A 22249-nucleotide genomic window follows, 5' to 3' on the forward strand; every position below is an offset into this window, starting at 1 on the left:
TGAGTATTACTCTCCATTAGTCTCTCTATGGTTGTATTTCAACAACAACAATAAGAAGAAGAAGCTCTGTTTGTGTAGTATTGGTGCTCAAATTGCATTACAACAAGGATACAATAATTTTAAAAACAGCCATTAAAATGAGAATAAAACCCACTTGAGGCAATAACAATAAAAACAAGGTTTAAATAATAAAGTACATAGATTTGGGGTGCATTACAAAAGTGCAGCCGAGAGCTACTGCAAAGATTAAAACTATTTAGGTGGCTTCTCTTGTGCACATTAATTAGTACAGTTTGGGTTACAATTCCCAGCTTACAAATGCACCAATTAGCAGATTCACACACTCACTTCACTTCCTCACTGCACACTAAGCAATTTGTTCAGGGGTATGCCTCTGTTTAGAACCGCAGCCATTGATGATGGTATAAGTGATTATTCTATCATTACTTTTTTGATTCATCAAATAATTGAGAAGTGTTGATGATGAATGAATGAATTGATACGAAGCATTGTGATTAGAGGCCTTCACCGGTCCAATTTGACCGACCCGTACCCAAATAGACCAGTAAAAAATGTACTCGGAGCTGAATGGACCCGGCTATTGTAGAGTTCCGAACCCGAAAAGTACTGAGAATTGTCAGAACCGGAGCCGTACAAAACCCGTACAAAACAGATGTTGGACCGTACAAGTACAAAACCCGCGGTCCAGAAAAGACTGAATGCCAACATTATTATTTTCTTGTTTCGACAGTAGCGCTGCTACTTTCTTACTGAAGTCACGTGACGCAAAGCACGCAGGCAGCTACTGAATCACTGGCCGGAGGAGAAAAAAAAGGGGAGGGAGCGGGGGTGATTGACAGCTGTGACAGCCAATCGTCGGGTCCACTCGGGTATTAGTGGAACCGTAATTTCACTGTCAGAGCCCCGAGACCCAAGACATACGGTAGCGGTTCCGACTCGGTCCCGGAGTCACTTCTTGTGGATGGATCTGTGACCTAGCCGGGTCCGGGTCGGATCCCGGGTATCTTGGGTTTACCCGAAGACCTCTAATTGTGATGCATTTTAAGCTTGTAGATTTGCTAATCAATTATCAATTAATGTTTTTTTTGATTGACTGCTGCACCCATACCTTTGTTTGCTTCCCAGGATTCTGAGCACGTTCACCTCGCAGCAGTGGAAGCACCTCAGTAATGAGTTCCTCAAGGCCCAGCAGGAGAAGAGACACAGCTGGTTCAAGGCCGGGGGGACCATCAAGAAGTTCCGTGCTGGACTCAGCATCTTCTCCCCCATACCCAAGTAGGTTCTCAACTGTCTCTGTCTGTCTCTCTGTCTCTCTCTCTTATTTCACAGGTCCTGGTCCTAAAATAGTGACATCTTTACAAGCTCAAGCTGTGAGCTTGTAGATCGGCTATTAATGGGATTTTCTTCCATGACGTGCCTCCCCCTTCAGGGGTGCTTCTGGTTATAATGTAAACGTAAACAAAAAGCGACCACAGAAGGTTAGCCTTCGTACTTTTAACGTCACATCAAAGAAGAAATTAAAAAATCAAGGATGGAAATGCTACCGAGTAGTAGGTAGTAGTCGTATAGTGTTGAACTATAGCCACCACAAAACGTTTTTTGTTTTGTTTTTGTGGATATAGTATATCGTCCCTGTCATGTGGAAACCTCATTATGTCCAAAACCGTTACTTTTCAGGATTATATCAATTCAAAAGTAACGAAAGTAGCGCAACTTTTGATGCTTTTGTGTGATGCTGTCATATTATCAAGTAGGGTGTGATGAAAATATATGGGAATGAGATTGCCATGTCCACTTCATACATCCGAGTGTCCTACTGTCAATGAAGTATATATACTGTACTTTATAGGGTTTAAGAAAAGTGGTTAATGTGTGTATGTCCTGAAAGCAAAACAACAACAAAAAACATACTGGGGGAATAAGGATTCTGAGTTGTATTTTTTTATTTGATTTACTTCCCTTTCCAGGTCTCCCAGTTTCCCTCTGATCCAGGACACGGTTCTGAAGGGCAAGCTGAGCGTCCCAGAGCTGAGAGTGACCCGGCTGATGAACCGCTCCATCTCCTGTACCATGAAGAACCCCAAGGGGGAGCTGTTCAGTTACCCACCCAACAGCCAGGTCCGAGAAACAACACTCATCGCGTACAGTTCAGGGCCCAATTCTGTTTCAGTCCAATCAGTTCAGAATGGAAACAAAAATCATAATGTGCGTATTATATGTATTAGGGATGCAAAACGAAATTGAACTAATCAATTTTAACGATTATATAAAAATAATTACATTTTAAAAGATCTATAAGCTTATGGCGCACGGTGAGCTTGTACAGTATATCGGTTATTTTTTGCTATTTTGGGTCTAAGGTTAGTATAAAAGTATAAAATGGACGGTGCTTAAAGTGATTAATCAGACAATGGATTTAGTTATTCGATTATTAAAAAATACATTTTACATTGATTCGTTTGATTAATCAAAAAAGTAATCGATTGAATAATCACTAAGAAGGTAACCGATAGCTGCAGCCCTAATATGTATATGAAATGTGTAATGTATTCTCTATTTAGAATTTGATTTTGTTCAAATCAGTGTTGTTTTTGTCGACTAAAACTAAGACGAAAAATGTTCATCGACTACCTTTTTTCACTGACGAAAACTAAATGGAAACTAAATGAAAATTAAGCTATGATGACTAAAACTAAGACTAAATATATTGACAATTTCGTCAACACATAAAAACTAGACTAAAATCTTAGGAAGGGACTAGTATAGTGGACAAGACATCCAGTATGAGTCAATTTACACTTGTTGCATGCTGAAATTAGCCGATCTACAAGCTCACAACGTGAACTTGTAGATCGGCTATTTTCAGCAAGTATAAAATATGTCATCTCGATGGCATCAATGCCCGCCGAAATACATTTCAATCAACTGTAGATTTAGTCAACTAAAATCTTATGATATTTAGTTGACTTTCCAGGTGACTAAAATGTGACTAAAAGTAACTGAAAACTATTCCAGAGACTATGACTAAAATTAAAATCAAAATTTGCTGTCAAAAACAACACTGGTTAAAATGAAACTAAAAACGCCTGGGTTTCCAAGGCTAAAATGAAACTGATTGACCTGAATAAACTGTAATTGTGTGGTAGGGTATGTTAATACAATATCGTATACAATTGGGGTGGTTGTATATATGCTCTTCTATTGAGACATTTAGATTGTGTCCCCTACACACATGGTTCTGACACACATTTTGAACTCATGATCAAGATTGAATTCATCCCCTGAGCAAGCAGGCTGGCTCTATTAAGCTCAATGGTAATAAATAAATAAATACATCAGCACACCAGGTTACATTATAGAGCAGCTTTGTGTGCTTTACATGTGTTGTTGTGTGTCACACCTTTGTGTATATCGTCTGTCAGGTGGAAACCTCATTACGGCATGTCCAAAACCGTTACATTTCTGGGTTAAAATAAATTAAAATAAAAAATAGCAAAAGTAGCAGCTCTACAAGCTCAAAATGTTGTGTTTCAAGCTTGCAAAAATGCTACTTTTGATATTGTACTTTTATGTGACACTATTGTATGATCAAGTATAGGGCATTATTAAAAAAAAATTAATAATAATAATAAAATATGGACATGAGGTTATTGCCCGATAGCAACGATATGTATAATGGTAAAAGTGTGTAAAAATGTGTTTAAGAACAAATGCACTAACGTTTATATCGTCGCTGTCGGGCAGAAACCTTGTACAGGCATGTTCAAAATAGTCACTTTTCAGAAAAGGGAAAACATTTGCTGTAGTCACAAGCTCTTCATATTTTTCATGCATTACATATTTCTAAAACTCGCGGACATAATTCAACCTGGCAGTAGAAAAAAGAGGGAAATAGCAGATCTACAAGCTCACAACATGTCGCCTTGTAGACATGTTATGAGAAAGTGTAAACAAAATTTAAATATGGAGATATGGAGACACCAACATTTTTTCCTACTGTACTCAGTCTGTGTCTCATAGGAGGGCTTTGGGCAGTTCGGACCAGTGACATCATCATTAGGCAGATTATCGTGAGAACGATGGCTTCAACTTTTGCATTGCAACTTTTCAGGAAAAGAAAGCCTGCCGTTTCTATTAGCTTGGATTCACCATCGATGATGTCACTGGTGGACGGGTTTCTGAACTGCCCACAGCCTTCCTATGAGACACAGACTGAGTAGGAAAGAATGGTGGTATTTTATCATGAACATTAGTTAGGACCAATTATAGGAAGAGAAGTTGAAAAGTGGTGAAGTGGTCCTTTAACAACTTGACTTGAGTTGAAAACCTATTAATAATATATATAATGTTTTTATTTATTTATTTTTATTCAGATTAAAAACTACAGCAGATTTAAACCATGGCAGGCTATAAACAACAGAGCTGCGGCTAATCAAGTTAATACTGGTTGTGTTAGTTGTGTGAGTTATGGCTTATGGATGTACAAATGTGCAAGCATAGTCAACGGTATTAGTTACTGTACATTGGGTCACATAAAACTAACACAGTCATTATTCATGTGATCGGCTGCAGCTGTGTTGCTTACATCACAATGTAGTTATAAGGTCTGTATTATGCAGCCTGCCATGTTTTACCCGTCTGTAGTTTTTAGCCTGAACTGGAGAACAAAAGTGAGACACAATCCATGTTACTTACGTATACACAATACAAAATACTATAGTTTTGCATTTTTCATTCGTTTTTATTTGTGTTTTGTTTTGACCCTTTGGTTTTAAATTTCAGCATAGTTGTGATTAGTTTTTAAAGCAGATAAAGACGTTTAGTTTTAGTGTCGTTTTTGTAGTAGTCAGAGGTGGGATTCAGAAGAAGTTCAGAAGAATTGTGAAAAAGGCATTTTCAGTTAGTTATCGTTTATTTCAGTTAACTAACTGTATTATTATTATTATTATTTTTTTTTTATGGATTTCAACAACAAAAAAATAGTTTTATTTTTGACTATAATTACCTTGATCTACCTAATGAATCTACAGCCATACTGGAGGTTCTATTGACATTCGCAGCCACAGACACACACAATGACGCATTTCATAGTGAGACATACTGACCCCCATACAGTACAGCATGTCCAGTGAATGGGTGCTGGTGTGTGCCAAACCCACATGAAGTCCTGACCAACTAAAAAATATCACTGAAACATCACATCCATGAACTCTACATGCAGTGCATGACTCATAATCGTCGCTGTCGGGCAGAAACCTTGGATCTCCATATTCCTTCTAATAAATACATGCCCTATTTTAAACTTAGAGTAGCTGAAATAGCAGATCCATATGCTCACAACAAGCAGATGCAATGCGAATGTGCGATGTGCTATTTTTTAAACATTTACATTTAGTTTGCCATGACATGACAATGACATTGGCCCGGTTTCCCAAAGGACACCTCTTACACCATGGTGTAAGAGGTGTCCTTTGGGAAACCGGGCCATTGTCATTGTAACTAACTGAAAATGCCTTTTTCACAATTCTTCTGAACTTCTTCTGAATCCCACCTCTGACTACTCCATATTAAAAATAAAACAAACTGAAACTAACAAAAAAAATGACATGCACAAAATAGGTTGAAAGTGTTTTAAGTCTGTCTACAGGGTTATATTTACTAAATAATAATCAATGTTGGATCCAATGGAACGCAGGTTCTTTTTTTTGACCCATTCCCTGAAATATAACTGTTCTGGACATGACAAAGTTTCCTCACCGACAGCGACGATAATGTTTGAATTTCCTTTTTGCCAGTACCGTTTGTTTACTGTGTCCAACGGAGACGTGTGCCTCTTCCCCCTCTTCCCAGTAGCGCACCAACCTGCAACGCTCTCACCTGAGCACCTTCTCTCCCTACCTACCTACCTACCTACCTACCTACCTACCTACCTACCTACCTACCTACCTACCTACCTACCTACCTACCTACCGTACCTACCTACCTACCCCGACCCTGAACATCATGGCTGGGCTGGTGCGCCGTTTCCCATAATGCTTTGTCTTCACTTGACCCATCAGACTGTGGCTGTCCCGGCGGCCAGGGCCCCAGCGCAGATTACCACGAGGCAGCTGATTGAATTGTTTTTCTCATCCCAGGCGGGCGGCCACTGCAAGAACATCCCTACCTTGGAGTACGGCTTCTTAGTGCAGGTAAGGGCTGTTTTATGCTCCGGAAAAGAGACGGGTGTCTGTCGACGGCTCACGTCTACTAACACTTCCCCATTCACTTGGGAGAATCTATCGTTCTTATTTCGACAGACACCTGCCGTGCGAGTATAAAACAGCCTAAAAGGCCTTTTTAAGGATCGAGCCGTGCAGTGCACTTTTTGTCAAAGCAGCTAGCTATTATGCTGCGGTTCGTCGAGAGTCCCTTTCCGACCACAGTGGGAAATGATGAAACCGTGATAGACACTTCAGAATCAATTACTATCTGACCATCAGCGGCGGCACAGACAGGATGCGTTTAAAGAGAAAGATGCTGTAATAGATTTGTAACCACTCACACACATCAGTGTGGGGAAGAGCAGAGTGACTGAGAGAGAGTGGGATATGATTTATCTGATGAGTGAATAGGAAACTGTCTGAAGTAATTCAAGGGTCATCGTATAACTTGTGTGGGGTTTGGAACATCAATGTGAAGAGGAAACCATTGTGATGGTTGTCTCTTTCTGTCTACAGTATATTGACTGAAATCACGACACACTGTGTTGCCTCAATAGCACCTAGTTATTTTTATGATACCAAACCCGTAACATTGCCTGTGATACCACAGACACTGAAATAAGTGAAGGTCAACCCTCGTAAAAGTTCATATTGGACAAGCCAGTTATTCAGTTCACCAGTGAGGCCTGGGCCCCACTGGTGAACGGCGAGTGACGAGTGTATTGTATTTGGGACCCCAAATAATTGGCAAAACAAAAATATTTTACTGAACAGAATATGCCATTTTGTCTGTTCATTCATTTCATCATTGAGTTCTCCATCCTAAAATTGGCATCCGGACCTGAAAATGTATTTGAGCTGGAGAGACATGGAGACTCCTGTTACTGAACAAACACTCTATAGCAATGAGTAGCTAAACCAGGAAAAACACGTACCCTACCTTTAACCCATTAAAACCGGGAAAGTATATGTGTCATTTTAGATCGTCTCTTTCGGGTGGAAACCTCATACAGTATGTCCAAAACTATTACTTTTCAGGATTCAAATTCAAAAGCATCATTGTGTGACGGTGTAGTATGATCAATAACGCATTACGTTATTAAAAAAACACAAAAAGTTAAAATATGTACACAAGAGGTTGCTTCCCGACAGCAACGATATATTATAGCAACATAAGTATTTTCAGAAAACTGAATACATTTGTAGAATTGGCCTCAGGTATAAATGGGTTGAGCCAATGTTGTTGTCTCCTATAACAACAGATCATGAAGTACTCGGAGCAGAGGATCCCCACGCTCAACGAGTACTGTGTGGTCTGTGACGAGCAGCACGTCTTCCAGAACGGCTCTATGCTAAAGGTATTAGTGAAAGAAGAACTAGAAGTTCATTATGAAGCTATATTGAAACATCAATGTGTTTGTTTAAAAAAATAATTAAATAGCCAAGAATGCAACTTTAAAGTACATTTTCTGGTGCCTTTAGCAGCCCTGGATTAATGCAAATACAAATGATACAGTATTTCCTAAGTGTGTGTGTTTGTGTGTGTGTGTGTGTGTGTGTGTGTGTGTGTGTGTGTGTGTGTGTGTGTGTGTGTGTGTGTGTGTGTGTGTGTGTGTGTGTGTGTGTGTGTGTGTGTGCATGCATGTGTGCATGTGTGCGTGTGTGCTGTTTATTTGCAGTACATCATATTATGTGAGTATAATTCCATGTGGTCTTTGTGTGAATGTGTGTGCGCAGCCTGCCGTGTGTACCAGGGAGTTGTGCGTCTTCTCCTTCTACACTCTGGGTGTTATGTCAGGAGCAGCTGAGGAGGTGGCGACTGGAGCAGAGGTAACAGAAAAACCTAACTTTTGATATATGATATATACATAATTGAAACATACTTTAAATTTAAAAAAAAGTTGCTCCTCTGAGCCAAAACATTGAAGGGCCCTGTTATAGCTCATACATCTAAATGACGGAGCGGTTGCGCAAAGACCCGCCCGGCAGCACTGTTTAATGCAATTTATTTGTGTGAGTTAAAAGTATTTTTTGTTGAATTATTCATGACAAAGTTGTACAAAGTATGTACATAAACAAGAAGCACGCTAGCAAATAATTCACTAGTTCTTTGTTTCAATCATCATTCAATCATTATTATTTTTCACAATTATATTACCTGATCATCTTCTTCTTAAATACCCTAGTTTGAAACTCTATACCGTCATATGCATACATCTGTCGCGCAAATTATCAAAACAATACAACGTTTGTATTGTTTTCAGTTCTGTTGTCATTAAATTGTTTTGGGAGCTTTCCTTTCCATGCTTATGCATATATACCATATACCATATAACTTATGGTAGCAGCAAGGCTGGCTGGCATCTCTAATAGATGCAGGGACACTGAAATTAAAGAGTCAATAAAATGTATAATATGTCAACCTAGACTGAGTAATAAAGTTTTATAGAAATCACTGGAGACTTGGCTAGCTCCAGCAGACAGTACGTCCAACCAGATTACGGTACTGTATATGTTAATTTAACAGTGTAAAAAAAGCTTTAAGGACCCTGGGGTATTTTGCAAAAAGGCCATAAAAGGATCTATAAGACTTTGTCTGACTGAGTGCTGCTGCTGATCTGGCTCTTCTTCTCCAGGTGGTGGACCTGCTCGTGGCCATGTGCCGAGCTGCTCTCGAGTCTCCCCGTAAAAGCATCATCTTTGAGCCGTACCCTTCAGTAGTGGACCCCAATGACCCCAAGACCCTGGCCTTCAACCCAAAGGTGACAGTCCTCCCTAACCGTCCTGTGACATCCAATATAATGTTCTTGAAATGATTACTGCCTGTAACATAAAGGTGTGTTATCAGCGAATGTTTTAGCTTACAGATAAGTAACATTTATCGTAAAGATGTATTTAAAAAAATATGTGGGACAATGACATCCAGGTAACTTTTTAATTGTTAAGTGTAAATAATACAAATCATAGTAATATTTCAACTACCGGTAACCTCTATTTCTGAAATCATATTTTTTCAGGCATTTAAATGTTTTTGTTGTTTTCTTGTCTTCTTTCACTCCTTTGTCATTTGACCCCTCTTGGCTCCATGCACACAGAAGAAGAATTATGAGAGACTGCAGAAAGCGCTAGACAGTGTCATGTCCATCCGCGAGATGACCCAGGTAGGCATAATGGGTTAATACAGACTTATAGCATGTTATGTAGACAGCACTATAATTGCATTGTAAGTAGTCATAGTACATCATAGTACATATGTATAGCATAGTATAGTATATATGTATAGTTTATATGTATAGTTTCATTATATAGATATCCCGCTGTTACGTTCTTAGCTTACGGTACGCATGTTTCATGATAAATGCTTTTTTTATGTGATGTATTCCCATGCTTTTTTGTTCTTGCTTAATGTAAATCGCTCTGGATTAAGAGCGTCTGCTAAATGCCTAAATTGTAAATTGTAAATTGTTAATGGAAGCAAAGGTGAATTCATTTAAGCTTTTTCTCATTTGCAAATCAAATCAATAGTGCACATGAAAAATAAAAAAGAATCATCACTATTGCAAGAAAAGAAATAGAATGCAACAATACAGTACAGTAAGAGTAAACAAAACAATTCTAAATAAATCTTATTTTAAACGAAAGTTATTTTGAAGTCAGTCTGAGAGAAACTCTAGTCTAATCATTGTGGAGTTGAAAGCCTACTTTCCGTAGTGGACGCACTCTGAGCCCCACACGTATAATATGCACTTTTTGGCCAGAAAAGAAAATATTTCACCAGAAGAAAAAAATATGTTTTATTTACTCCACTACGCCCTCTACAGATCTTGTCAATAGAAAAATCCCATTTAATTGACCAGATTTTTCCTTCCAGTGAAATATGTTTTTGTCTGGCCAAAATGTGTATTTTAGCGTGAGGTGGGGGGCTCTGAGTGTTCCCACCAAGGAAAGTAGGCTTTCATCTCCTCTAAACCGTCTATGTTTTGGTGAGTAGCGAAAGGGAATTATTTATTTTTACTACAGACGAGAGGCTCGAAAGTAACATAGCGTTAAGGAGAACTCCTAACACTATGCACCAGAGCTAGTCTAATAACGGCCCCGTTGTTGAGGAAAACTAAACTACATCAAAGGTAGTCATAATGTATAATCTAATCTTCTATCTATCAAGTCTCTGTACGTAGTGTATGTACGTACGTGTGTACGTCTGTAATCCACGTAACTCGAGAACTGCTGTCTAAGTATTTGCGAACGCAGTGAGCACTAACTATGAGACCTAGCAGAACATGTCTGTCTGTCTGTGTGTCACGCTGTAACACCACCCGCCCGCCACCAGAGGGCGCAGCTGTACACACAAAAAACACACACACACAAACACACACACACACACACACACACACACACACACACACAAAACTTAACTTAAAAAAAACTTAACTTAAAAAAAACTTAACTTAAGAAAAAACTTAAGAAAAAACTTTAAAAAAAAACACACGCACGCACACATACACACTAAAAAAGAACTTAAAAAAACGTAACTTAAAAAAAACCTTAAAAAAAGTACGTAATTTATTCTAATTGTTGTTATTGCAATTCACGAGCTGCGTTCGCTTCCCGCGTTTGCGCGTCTTACTTGTTGTATACTCTGTACAGTGACAATAAATTGAATCTAATCTAATCTAATCTAAATCTCCATATATGTTCTGACATGATTCTGACATCTGCATAGACTCCAGATTTGGGCATGCCTGACATAGAACTCCATATATGGGCATAAAAGGCACACAGACATAATAACTGGGTGGGGCATGCATTTCCAACTTGCATCGACGCATCGTTCCAAGTTGGCCAGTGCCAAAGCCTAACGGGCACCGCTCTAGAGGATCTGGACTGGGCCCAAATTAGCCAATTGATCACACCTGATCACCCTAGGCCAGTGCCCAACGGGCACCACTCTATATCCTTTAAGGAGGTGGAGGTACATTGTTGAATTGTGTGGTTAAGTAGGTTTAGAGTGAGTATTGATAAGTCATTGCTCCCAGTCAGATCTAAGCAGATGGAGTGACTTGTATGTCTGTGTGCTTTTCATTGCAGGGTTCCTATTTGGAGATCAAGAAACAGATGGACAAGCTGGATCCTCTGGCACACCCATTACTACAGTGGTGAGTGGACAGCATGTATACAAGCCATTAAGACCTGAGGAGGCCCAACAGTTTCCTGAAAAACACATGTTGCTACAAGTGGTAAAAATGTAATGCATTTGGCCGCTGACCCCATGTAAAAAACATTTTGTTCCAGGGACTTTTCCGTCCTCACTTTTCCGTCTTCACTTTTTATCCTCAATACTGTATGTACCGTACTTTGTTCAGTCAATCAAATCATCACTATGGGGTGCTCAGCCAATGAAATCATCGCTATAGATTAGACTGCGACGCTCTATGGGGTACACACAAACAGACAAAGCTGGGCATAGGAGGGGCTAACGCCCCTCAAAAATCGACAAGCTCATATTTTGAATAGCCAATGCTAAAATCTGAAATGACACAGATGCCTTCCCAGTTTTAGTGGGTTAAAGGACAACTTTAGTTTTTTTCAACCAACGTTCATGTTTTAGGTTGTTATTAGAGAAAGTAAAAGATGGAAAGCGAAAGCAAGTTCTTTACAAGCACACAATGCGTCACAACACGACACGTTGTGAGCTTGCCTTGTACGTAATGTATCTGCTATTTTCACCTATGTTCACTCCAGTGGTCCTTGAGGAGCTTCCATCTGGTCCCTAGCTAAATGATGGGGAGTTGGTAACCAATATGTGTTGTTAAACATCTGCATTCATTAATTTACTGCAAGAAGTCTACACAGTTAGAGAAAGTAAAATAAATAATTTTGCCTGGCAGACCAAAACTAAAGAATATTTTGTTATTGTTGGATAATAATGAATAGGGCTGTTTTTTGAGATACCGAGATTATAGGGGCGCTTGTGTTTAAAATGGTCAGGGGGGGCAGACATTGTCAGGTTCATTGAAACTGAGTGTTCTCTTCTGTCTTTCCACAGGATCATATCCAGTAACAGGTCCCATATTGTCAAGCTGCCTCTGAGCAGGGTAGGAGGAATCACACACTTTCTTCTCTCCAACTCTGTTATAGATAGAACACTGCGCTGTGTGCCTCTTTCCCTAATTCTCTAACGTTTTCTCTCTCTCGATGACTATCTCCATATTTTCTTTCTCCATGTATCATGCCTGTATTCCACGTTCTTCATGCCTCCCTTTTATACTGTACTTCTTTCTCTGTCTTTTTTAACTCTCCCTCTCTGCCTGCCTCTCTCTCTCTCTCTCTCTCTCTCTCTCTCTCTCTCTCTCTCTGCCTCTCTCTCTCTCTCTCTCTCTCTGCCTGCCTCTCTCTCTCTCTCTCTCTCCCCCCCCCCCTCTGGCCCACTCTGACAGCAACTGAAGTTCATGCACACTTCTCACCAGTTCCTGCTCCTGAGCAGCCCTCCAGCCAAGGAGGCTCGCTTTCGTACTGCCAAGAAACTCTATGGCAGCACCTTCGCCTTCCAGTGAGTTGGACTCTGCTCTTCCCCCAGATATGTCAAATATTGAACAGACTTTGCGCTCATACCATCCATCACAACTAGAATTAGAATGAAAACAGACTTATTGTTATTTCCACCTTTGGCGCAAAGATGGCCGAGGCTTTTGACATCAGCCAACATGTCATTTTAGCCACGTGAACCCTACTGTGTCTATTTTATTGATACATTAATTTGGGAGGGAAGACAGTACATATTAATGAACACCACATATACAATGCAATGCAAATGCACCGGATTTAGCAAGAATGCTAATTTCCATCCGTAGTCACTCCCCATACAAAATACCATCAACATTACAAAAAGAGCACATAAAAAACATTACAAATAAAAAGGGTACAAAAACACTACAGTAAAAGGCCTAGTTTTGACCTAAAATACCAGAGACTCAGGACAACTAAAATAACCTACATTTAAACCTATTTAAAAATGTTTGACTGTCCATGATCCATCATTTTAGTTGGACCTTAAAAGACACTCTCTTATGTGGGTCGATTGTTTCAAATTGCGCTTCCTTGTACTGAAAAGGAATTTTGCGCAAAGGCTGCATGTGCTTCTGGAGTCTAGACTGCACCTCACAATTCCCTCATGGTGACGGCCCTTGTACTGACGCCCGTGTCGGGCTTCCGTTTTTATAAAGTCCTCCTTGGGAGGCAGATATAAACCATGTTAAGTTTTAATGTTAAAAAAACACATTTGAAGAGAGTACTGTATTAACTCCTAATCACCTCTTTGTGAACATCATGCACATAGTCCTTTTTGTTGTTTAAAATCTTTATTTGCGGCATGGCATAATAGGGGAACATTGGTCCGAAAGTAGATAGTGCAAATAGCAGATGTGGTGTAGAGAGAAAATATAGGATAAGTCAACAAAGTATATTATGTAGGGGTTACGTGGTTAAATTAAATTTGTTTAAATTAACACATGATGCAAATATCCAATCAGTATGACTGCACCAATTATCTCAATCTCAATAGTCTCTCATCCAGAGGCAAGTCTCCATAAGAAAGTTTGTAGGATCTGGTGCTGTGGAACCAGAGCTGAGGACCATGCACGATCTACTCAGACTCTAACTTAGACCTGGCACACAATGCCATAAAATGTCCGTACAGTGGAATAGGAAAACTCAGAGTACTCTATATCTCTAGAGGCTTTGAATTGATTGAACCCATCCTCTCTCCAGCATCTGGTCATGATAATGTAGATGGCAAGGCTTGCCGCAGCAGATTTCCATTCCACCATAACAAAGCAACTGCACATGGCACTGGCCATCTCTCTTGGACGGGCAACACGCCCCGCCGTGCCAGCGCACAGAGCCAGTGATGTCTGTGAGATCGTGTCGGACAGTAGCAGATGGAGCTCGGATGAACATTTTAGATACACAAAGCCCATCTGGGTGCTGGCGAAGTTCCGCTAGCTTTGAGAGCAACTCCATCCGTCTCCCCATCCTCGATGTTAACGTTAATTGCTATGAATTATTCCTGTTTTTTTATTTTTTTATTGTTGGCACAGTCGAATGTGTAAATGTTAAGATGGTTAATGCTAATGGTGCCGTTGCCATACGCATGTACCTGCTTGCATGCCCCAGCCGCCCGCATCATGTTCTTAGCCAGTTCGAGGGGAACGCAACAAACCACTCAAACTGGCTCAGTCCCCCAGGGAAGTGATGTTAATTCAACATGCACTCTCTTTAATGTACTGCAGCTAAGAATAACAGCTGCCCTCATACCGCCCACGACGCACACCCTGGTTTATTTTAAGAGACCTTGACAGGAGATTTGATACATCAGCTTGATATATATCAGCTGGGGCCTGTGTTCACGCAACGCGTCCGGTGATAAAAGACGGCAGTGATCTGGGTCTCCGGTTACTCAGAGAGTCTGTTTTGTGAATAATAAATGGTCTAAGTTTAGAGGATGATGTAAGACATGTCTCTAAATATCCTCTGCGTAATGGTGGGAATAGATGACTAGGTTTATTCTGGTTGGCACAGTGTCACTGGCAGTAGACAGAATGCTGGCTCAGATAGTCACATTAAGAGAGTCAAGGTTTCAGTGGTAAAAGTGCCATTACAGAAGCATTTAAGTTTTATAATTCAACGCATATTATTGTATTAATTAATACATTGTTTCAAAAAAGCTGACAGTAACAGCATATCAAATTATAAAATAATAATTCCATGTTCAGTTTAAATCCAAAGATATATTTGTTTTAGTGTCAGTTTTAATGTTCCTCATCTAATTTTACTATTACATTTACATTTTTTACATTTTTGATGACAGAACAGAATACACATTGCGAAATGTAGTGGTAGCAGACAGGACGCAAAATCTTGATTTTCATAATAATTATCTGCGTCTCTCTCTCTGTATGTGCGCAAGCGTGCACACACACACACACACACACACACACACACACACACACACACACACACACACAATTAAATGTTTGTGCTGCAGCGTAGATTCCAACACGGTTTTATCAAGTGAGATGCGCTGGTTACTTGGTTTTATAGATTATTTAACAGCAATATCAGGCTATAGCTACCAATATGTATGACATATGAATTTACCCATGGAATAAAGGTTATATATTATCATATATCAATGCAGACAGACAGACAGACAGACAGACAGACAGACAGACAGACAGACAGACAGACAGACAGACTTTCTGTCAGCACAGCTGTCCTGTGCTCTCATTGGCTGTAATATAGACCTTCTCGTGGTGCAGTCGCAACCCCGTTCATACTGTATGATGTCCAGTCGGCGAGAGAGTCAACTATCAAACCTGCTAGATATACAGAAACGCTTGGGAAGGTATTGGTGAGCGCTTTTATCGCCGCTGGATCTTCTCGCAGAGCCTCTCACACACAGCGAGCAAAACCTTGGCGATCAAACCCGATCTTGTGTCCGATTAGGGGTTTTGTCGGCCAAACCAAAAGATCTCCCCAACAGCATAATCGGAGCAAATATTGTGCAGTGTGTACTCTGTAGGGGGCCTAAGTGTATACTGTAAGTGGTTGTTTTGTCTTTTATACCATCTATTTTGGTTTTTCATTGTATCAGTAAAACTCTGCAAATGAGTCCTCAAGCCTAATTTATGCTTAGGTGGTTAGGTGGAAAAGTGTAATTTTTGTCGAGCGACTTTCCCACCAACGCATACATTGGGTTTCAGTCTCAGAAGCTTAGACATTTTTGAGTGCACACTTCTGCACAATAATGTTTTATTCAATGCTTTACCGTCTCACTCTGTGTCTAACTCCATGTGTCTTATCTCTCCCTCTTTTTCTGTGCTCCTGCTCCAGTGGTTCCCACATAGAGAACTGGCACTCCGTTCTGAGAAATGGACTAGTCAATGCCTCTTACACCAAACTGCAGGTACATAAAGCCCAGCAGTTGGCTGTAATCTAAGACGCATATCCCACCTTGGACAGCGCCTGTTCTCACGGGGAGCAGGCCCGCTGTCCAGCTGATCCATTTTGACAGTTAATGGGTGCCAGCTTTCCTTTTTTATTTAATTTAATTTTTTCATTTTGTCAACTTTGAATTTGGCATTTTTACTGAGCACACGGCACTCTGGGAAACCTGTACTGACCAGTGTCAGCTACTCCCTATACTTTCTGTACTGACAGCAGTGGACGGCACACCCCTTCCTGTTGTGGGAAAGAGAGGGAGGGGGCTGTGGTGTTGGCTGGGGGTCAGCAGGTTACCTGTGTGCCTTGTTGGAACGAGAGGGTCAACCACTTAGAGCACTAGCAGTATAGGGTAGGTCCGGTGGCTGAAAGCCTACGGTTCTGAAGCAAAGCATCGGTCGCGGTGGTGAGTGGGGAAGGCCACTGAATCAAAACATTGCGGTGGTGAGTGAGAATGGCTCCCACTGAAGGTAAGTAACTACCATCTCTCCAGTCCTAATACAGGTACAGCAAGGCATACTCCACTTTTAGGTGATAACCTATCAAAATGTGATTTTGATATTCAGCGCTTAAAATCAAATTTTTTAGGTGATCGCCCTTTTACCTAAAATGTGGTTAGGTTATAGGTTATCACCTAAAAGTGGAGTATGCTTTAATTCCCTTAACATTCTCTAACAATGAGCTATGGAAGAAAAACAGCAGCTTCTGGTGATTGTGCTGTTGTTGAGCTATAATAGACTGCGAGCTAGACAGCTATTAGCAATAACGTCATTGTAGGACAACCACAAAAGGTCAGCACTTAAGTTCCTAGTCATACAATGATTTTGAGTGTGTGCAGTTAGACACTTGTTTACATGGTTTAATAGATTAAATTGTCAGCCGTGAGGAGGTCTGGCCTATTTTCAGCATTTGTTATGCCCTTCCTGGGTAGATTCTGATCTGCATGGGTAGGTGAGGGTTGCCATCATGCACAGTGTGATAGTGTTGTCAGTGAAATTGTCAGTGAAAATTAAATTAAATTTTCAGTCACACAAACTTTAGCATGCTACAGTAATTTGACTATGATTAACCAAACTTTCTAGCACTTGTCATGTATGGTAAACACCAGTCAAAGTCGTACTGTTGTAAAGAAGCAAAAGTTATATTGAAATTTGGATGAAAATGACTCTTTGGGGATACATCTGCGTAGCTTGTGAAAATACAATACTTAAAGCGGTACCCGTTTGCATTTGGAGATCCATCAGTGCGGAGGAGAATATTATTTTGGAAACATTGGTATTTGGGATCTTAAGGATCATGGAACTTTAAAGGCGGCTCCGATCCTCTCGTCTGCCGTGTTTTATTTATGTTCCTCTCTGGTCTTTGATCAGCATTGCTTCTGCTTCTCTGCCTGCTCATTCCCCTTCTCTGTTTCACCTTGAACAATCCCAGGCTCCCAGCCCTTTCCACCATTGTTCTCTTCACAGCGAAACAGATGAATAAATCTGCACACACAAAAAGAAAAACACACACACATACAAAACCCACCCTCTATCTTTCTGCCTGTCTTTCTGCGTTTGATTCCATGCAGACACACCGCCACGTCCTGATCCCCATATTTGCCACATTTCATTCCTAAACTGTTTCTGTTCTTTGTTCTCCATCCAATTTGTCCTCTACCTCCGTCCCCCAGGCTTGTCTTTTGTGCGTTTTTGATCGCCTCCATTCTTTTGGACCCATCTTGTCTTTCCTACCATGGAAGGGACTCTCCTCGACCTCATCCTCGGTCATCTTCATAATTATCTTCTTCGTGTCATCATTCCTGACCTCATTTCACATGTCATTATGGGATGTTCCCCACAATGTTTTGTGCACAACAAGCTGAATGCCTTCAAAGCGTTTAGAAACTCAACATAGCGTTCTCTGTGGTGCTTGGCTAGATGCCTTACTGTCCTTGTTGGACTTTTGCGTGCGTGTGTGCGTGCTTGTGTGTGCGTGCGTATGCTTATCTCTGTATTTGTAGATATCAGACCTACATCAAATATTTCCACTATAAGTGGAAATCTTCCAAAATGCGCCCCACCCAACCCCAAACAAACAAATATAAGGGAGGCATACAGTACGTATACAAGGCAAGCTTGTGGTTGTGTTACTATGACGAAGTAGGCTATATCGCTCTGTCCGGTGGAAACCTCATTATGTCCAAAACTGTTTGATGCAAAACGATCAAGTAGGGCATTCATTAATTTACCCTGCAGGTCTGGTATTTACAGTACAGTTTCTTAAAGGCTATTCTTGTGCCTACGTATTATGAAAGAGTTCTCTGTGTGACTCTTAAGTGACACTTCCTTCCCTCCTGCTCTCTTTAACCCAAGCTGCATGGGGCAGCATATGGAAAGGGCATCTATCTCAGCCCCATCTCCAGCATATCCTTTGGATACTCAGGTAGGAAACGGGCCCTACCCCCCATTGTCTTCCTCTGTGGTGGTGGAGTCCATTCTGTGTTCACCATGGCTGGATGAGATATCATCGTACTGGAATGGTCCATTTTCATCTGTTTGGGGAGGGGGGCGTTCCATCTTGTCCTGTTGTGCTGCACTGTGTTGTCGTCACCACTGTGGGAGGTGGGCTTTGATTCTCTCTGTGAGCTCATACAAAGTTCTGTAAGATGGTCTTCGCTGGGAGGACGGGTGGATAGGTGGGTGGGGGCCTGGGGGGCAGCGTTTATTAGTTTACAAATGATTATATCTTCCCTGCTAGATTTTGAGTGAAGAATTGAATCGCGTGGATCTGGGGGTCCACATGGGAACAGTGTGGCTCTCAGACTGTAGATCATGTGGTCAGCCTTGTGAGTGACTTCAGTCAATCATGTCATAGACTCTATGGCAAATCTATATGACGTTGGACTCTAAATTTGGGTTTCAGCCCCACATTATAAAAGCATTAGAATTTATAATTGCAATTAACAATTTGGGCATTTTATTTAGCAGACTCTCTTATCCAGAGCGACTTGCAAAATGTGAAATCAGAGTTAAATATTAAAAGAAAGTATAAAACTTGAAAAATGTGTTATTACGGTACTTAAGTTCTGTGTAATAAGCGTGAATCACATTGGAGAAGGCTTGACGCCGAATCGTGTCGGTGTCGTGAATGATGGTGGTACCAGAAGGACTGTTACTTGTGCTTGTAGGGATGGGGAAAGGACAGCATCGCATGCCCACCAAAGATGAACTGGTGCAGCGCTACAACCGCATGAACACCATACCACAGGTAAATCCTACTAACATTTAGTTTAAAAACTATCAGGTGCCTGTTTTCTATGTCAGTGGTTCTCAACCTGTGGAACAAGTAATCAACAAACGTGCTATAAAAAGTGATCAAATAATCAAAGTGGCAAAAAATAGCCTAACGTTGTTGTGAGGCGTTGTATACTTGTATACGGCTATTTACACAATGTTTATCTGTGAAACCGAGTCAAACTAAATGTAATGCCTCAACTCCTACAATTCCATGTGCTTGTCTGGGTGGGGGGTCCCCAGTTCAAGTATGATTATTTTGTGGGGTCCCCAGTTCAAATATCCATGATCATTTTGGGCGGTCTCCAGATTATTTAGGGGCCTGAATAGGTTAAGAACCACTGTTCTATGAAACGGAGTGCTAGAAGCTATGATGTCATTGCTTTCACTTGTTCAATCCAGTTAAAAAGTGATATTATTGCAAGCGTATATGTGCTTATATTTTGCATGGCGGGTTAAGTAAACCTCAGTTTGTCTCTCACTGCAGAAGCTTGAAGGAGCCTGCTGTTGTCTCTCTCTATTTCAACAGAGCCGTCCAATACAGTCACGCTTTCTCCAGAGTCGGAATCTAAACTGCATTGCTCTGTGCGAAGGTAAGTAAACACAAGAACTTTACCTGTGACTCTTTTACCTCTGTAAAGACAAACCTGTGCTGCAAAGGAAATATAAACAAAGCAGTGAAGCAGTAAAAGCTAACTTATTGAATCACTATTCTGGGCATATCTAACTATAAATGCACCAAGTCTCTGTACGTCTGTACGTACGTCTGTATGTCTGGAATCCATGTAACTCGAGAACCGTTCGCCCCACCGACTTAAAATTCGACACGCGTTACACCCCACCACACGGGGTGCAGTGCCAGGTGTCGAGTCAGTTGGACCCACGGTTGTCCAGAACCGCGCCAAAAATGCCTCTGCCCGGGCTCTGGACAGGGCCCCTGCCGACTGTGCCCAGTGTCCATATATGGAGCTGGCCTGTTCTGACATCATTCTGACGTCTGCATAGACTCCATATTTGGTCATGCCTGACAAAGAACTCCATATATGGGCATAAAAGGGACACATAAAATATGAGCATAAAAGGGTCATAATAATGGGTGGGGCATGCATTTCCAACTTGCGTTCCAAGTAGGCCAGTGCCCAACGGACACCGCTGTAGAGACTCCAACGGGCACCGCTCTAGTCATAAATAATGGGCAAACATTCGATGGAAAAGGGGCAAAAAGAGGGTACCAAGTATAGAGCCCTTAGGGGATCTATAAACAAAAAACATATACATTTTCGCACGATTGAAGAAGAGATCTAGCGTAAGGGCCGCTACGTTTTTTTGTTACCCTAAACAAACATTAAAAGTCCATAGACTTGGCTACATCACTTGGCTACATCACAACTACCCTAAACAAACATTAATCGTCCATATACTTGGCTGCTGCATGACGTAATTTTGGAAAGCCATGCATTGGAGGGGCCCCCTCAAAAATCACACTTGTGTGAAGGGAGCGGTGCCTTTTAACATCATAATGTATGTATAGTAGATGATGATGTATTAGACCCAAATGACGTCACAGGTGGCGGTATAGACATACACACAAAGACACATGTTGGAATGGTTAGCATTGCTCAAAAGTACCTTCTGGGTTAAGGTGGCTACTTTCGGTTTAAAAAATTCTGAACTTCTGATAGGACAAAAGTGTTTTATGTTGCCGTCTGGTGTAAGCTAGGGGTGCAACAGTGAACGATGTAATCAAAGTAATCACAACTGGCTTGTAGATCTGCTATTAATTGACCACCTCAACGCCAGTATACAGCCAGCACTGGAACCGCTGGTTTCAATACCTCCATCTCCCTCCAATGCACTGAGGGAAATTTGTCACGGAGGTAACGGAGGTTTTTGCCATTGATTGCAGCTTGTATATATGCATGGTCACTCAGAGGGGATTATAGAGGTGTTTGTCCTAACCTCCTCACCCCAATGTCTCTTCCAATACTTTTTCTGCTTGGCAGAATGAAGCCTTGGGCCGAATGTGGAAACAAAGCTAAATAAATCAACACCACCTTCCTTCAAATTCTCCGACCAGGAACACTGTCCAAACTTTGTTCAGCCGGTCAGAACATGTCAGAGTTGCCAGGAGTTTGACCACTTTTTCCATCTACACACCAATGGCTCTATTTTTGTCAGTGCTAAACCCTTTATCCCTAAACCTCTTTGTCTTTATTACTATTTTGAAAATATTTTTTGAATAGTACAACTAGCCGATCTACATTGTCATGTATAGATTTGAACTATTCAAAAAAGATTTTCAAAATAGTAAAAATAGGCCAAAAAGTTTAGGGATAAGGGGTTTAGCATGGGCGAAAATAGGGCCCCTATGTCTTTGGAAGAAATAGTCGATCTACAAGCTCACAATGTGTCGCTAACGTGATGTATTATGAGTTTGTAGATCTGCTATTTTTTGGCGAATGTTCCCCCCAGAATGTGGACACCAAGTGCTTAAGTTATGAATAATGTAATTTTGTAGTATGTAGGCAGCTTTAGTCAGTAAGTCCAGTATCTGATGGAGCTCACTTTTACTGTTTGGACTTAGCTAGCCTGGCCCAGCCACCGTAATTTCTGGTATAGAGGGGCGGGTGCCGCCGGGAGCAATGCGCTGGATGCCTGGATCATATTGGTTTATCGATCTGAGCGCCCCCTCCGCCCCTCCCCTCCCTGGTAGAAAACAGCAGACAACACTGACGCCACAAATTTGGAGCG

General features: G+C 41.0%; 1 protein-coding gene across 4 annotated transcripts in view; it reads left to right on the top strand.

Moving 5' to 3' along the window:
* The window catches only part of LOC306918772 (protein mono-ADP-ribosyltransferase PARP6-like), a 48174-nt gene that overhangs the window by 20374 nt on the left and 5551 nt on the right, over nucleotides 1-22249 (top strand). The window contains exons 11-24 of one of the 4 annotated variants that reach the window (XM_079496103.1): nucleotides 1147-1296; nucleotides 1989-2139; nucleotides 6081-6212; nucleotides 7487-7582; nucleotides 7962-8054; nucleotides 8861-8986; nucleotides 9320-9385; nucleotides 11313-11380; nucleotides 12271-12319; nucleotides 12662-12774; nucleotides 16116-16188; nucleotides 18578-18647; nucleotides 19393-19472; nucleotides 19986-20091. In XM_079496103.1, the coding sequence (XP_079352229.1) occupies nucleotides 1147-1296; nucleotides 1989-2139; nucleotides 6081-6212; nucleotides 7487-7582; nucleotides 7962-8054; nucleotides 8861-8986; nucleotides 9320-9385; nucleotides 11313-11380; nucleotides 12271-12319; nucleotides 12662-12774; nucleotides 16116-16188; nucleotides 18578-18647; nucleotides 19393-19472; nucleotides 19986-20091 (1373 nt within the window). The remainder of the gene's footprint in view (nucleotides 1-1146; nucleotides 1297-1988; nucleotides 2140-6080; nucleotides 6213-7486; nucleotides 7583-7961; nucleotides 8055-8860; nucleotides 8987-9319; nucleotides 9386-11312; nucleotides 11381-12270; nucleotides 12320-12661; nucleotides 12775-16115; nucleotides 16189-18577; nucleotides 18648-19392; nucleotides 19473-19985; nucleotides 20092-22249) is intronic. The other 3 variants (XM_079496104.1, XR_013789399.1, XR_013789400.1) reach the window with 3 other exon arrangements.

The sequence above is a fragment of the Electrona antarctica genome, assembly GCF_951216825.1.
Source record: "Electrona antarctica genome assembly, chromosome: 3".
NCBI classification, from domain to species: domain Eukaryota; kingdom Metazoa; phylum Chordata; class Actinopteri; order Myctophiformes; family Myctophidae; genus Electrona; species Electrona antarctica.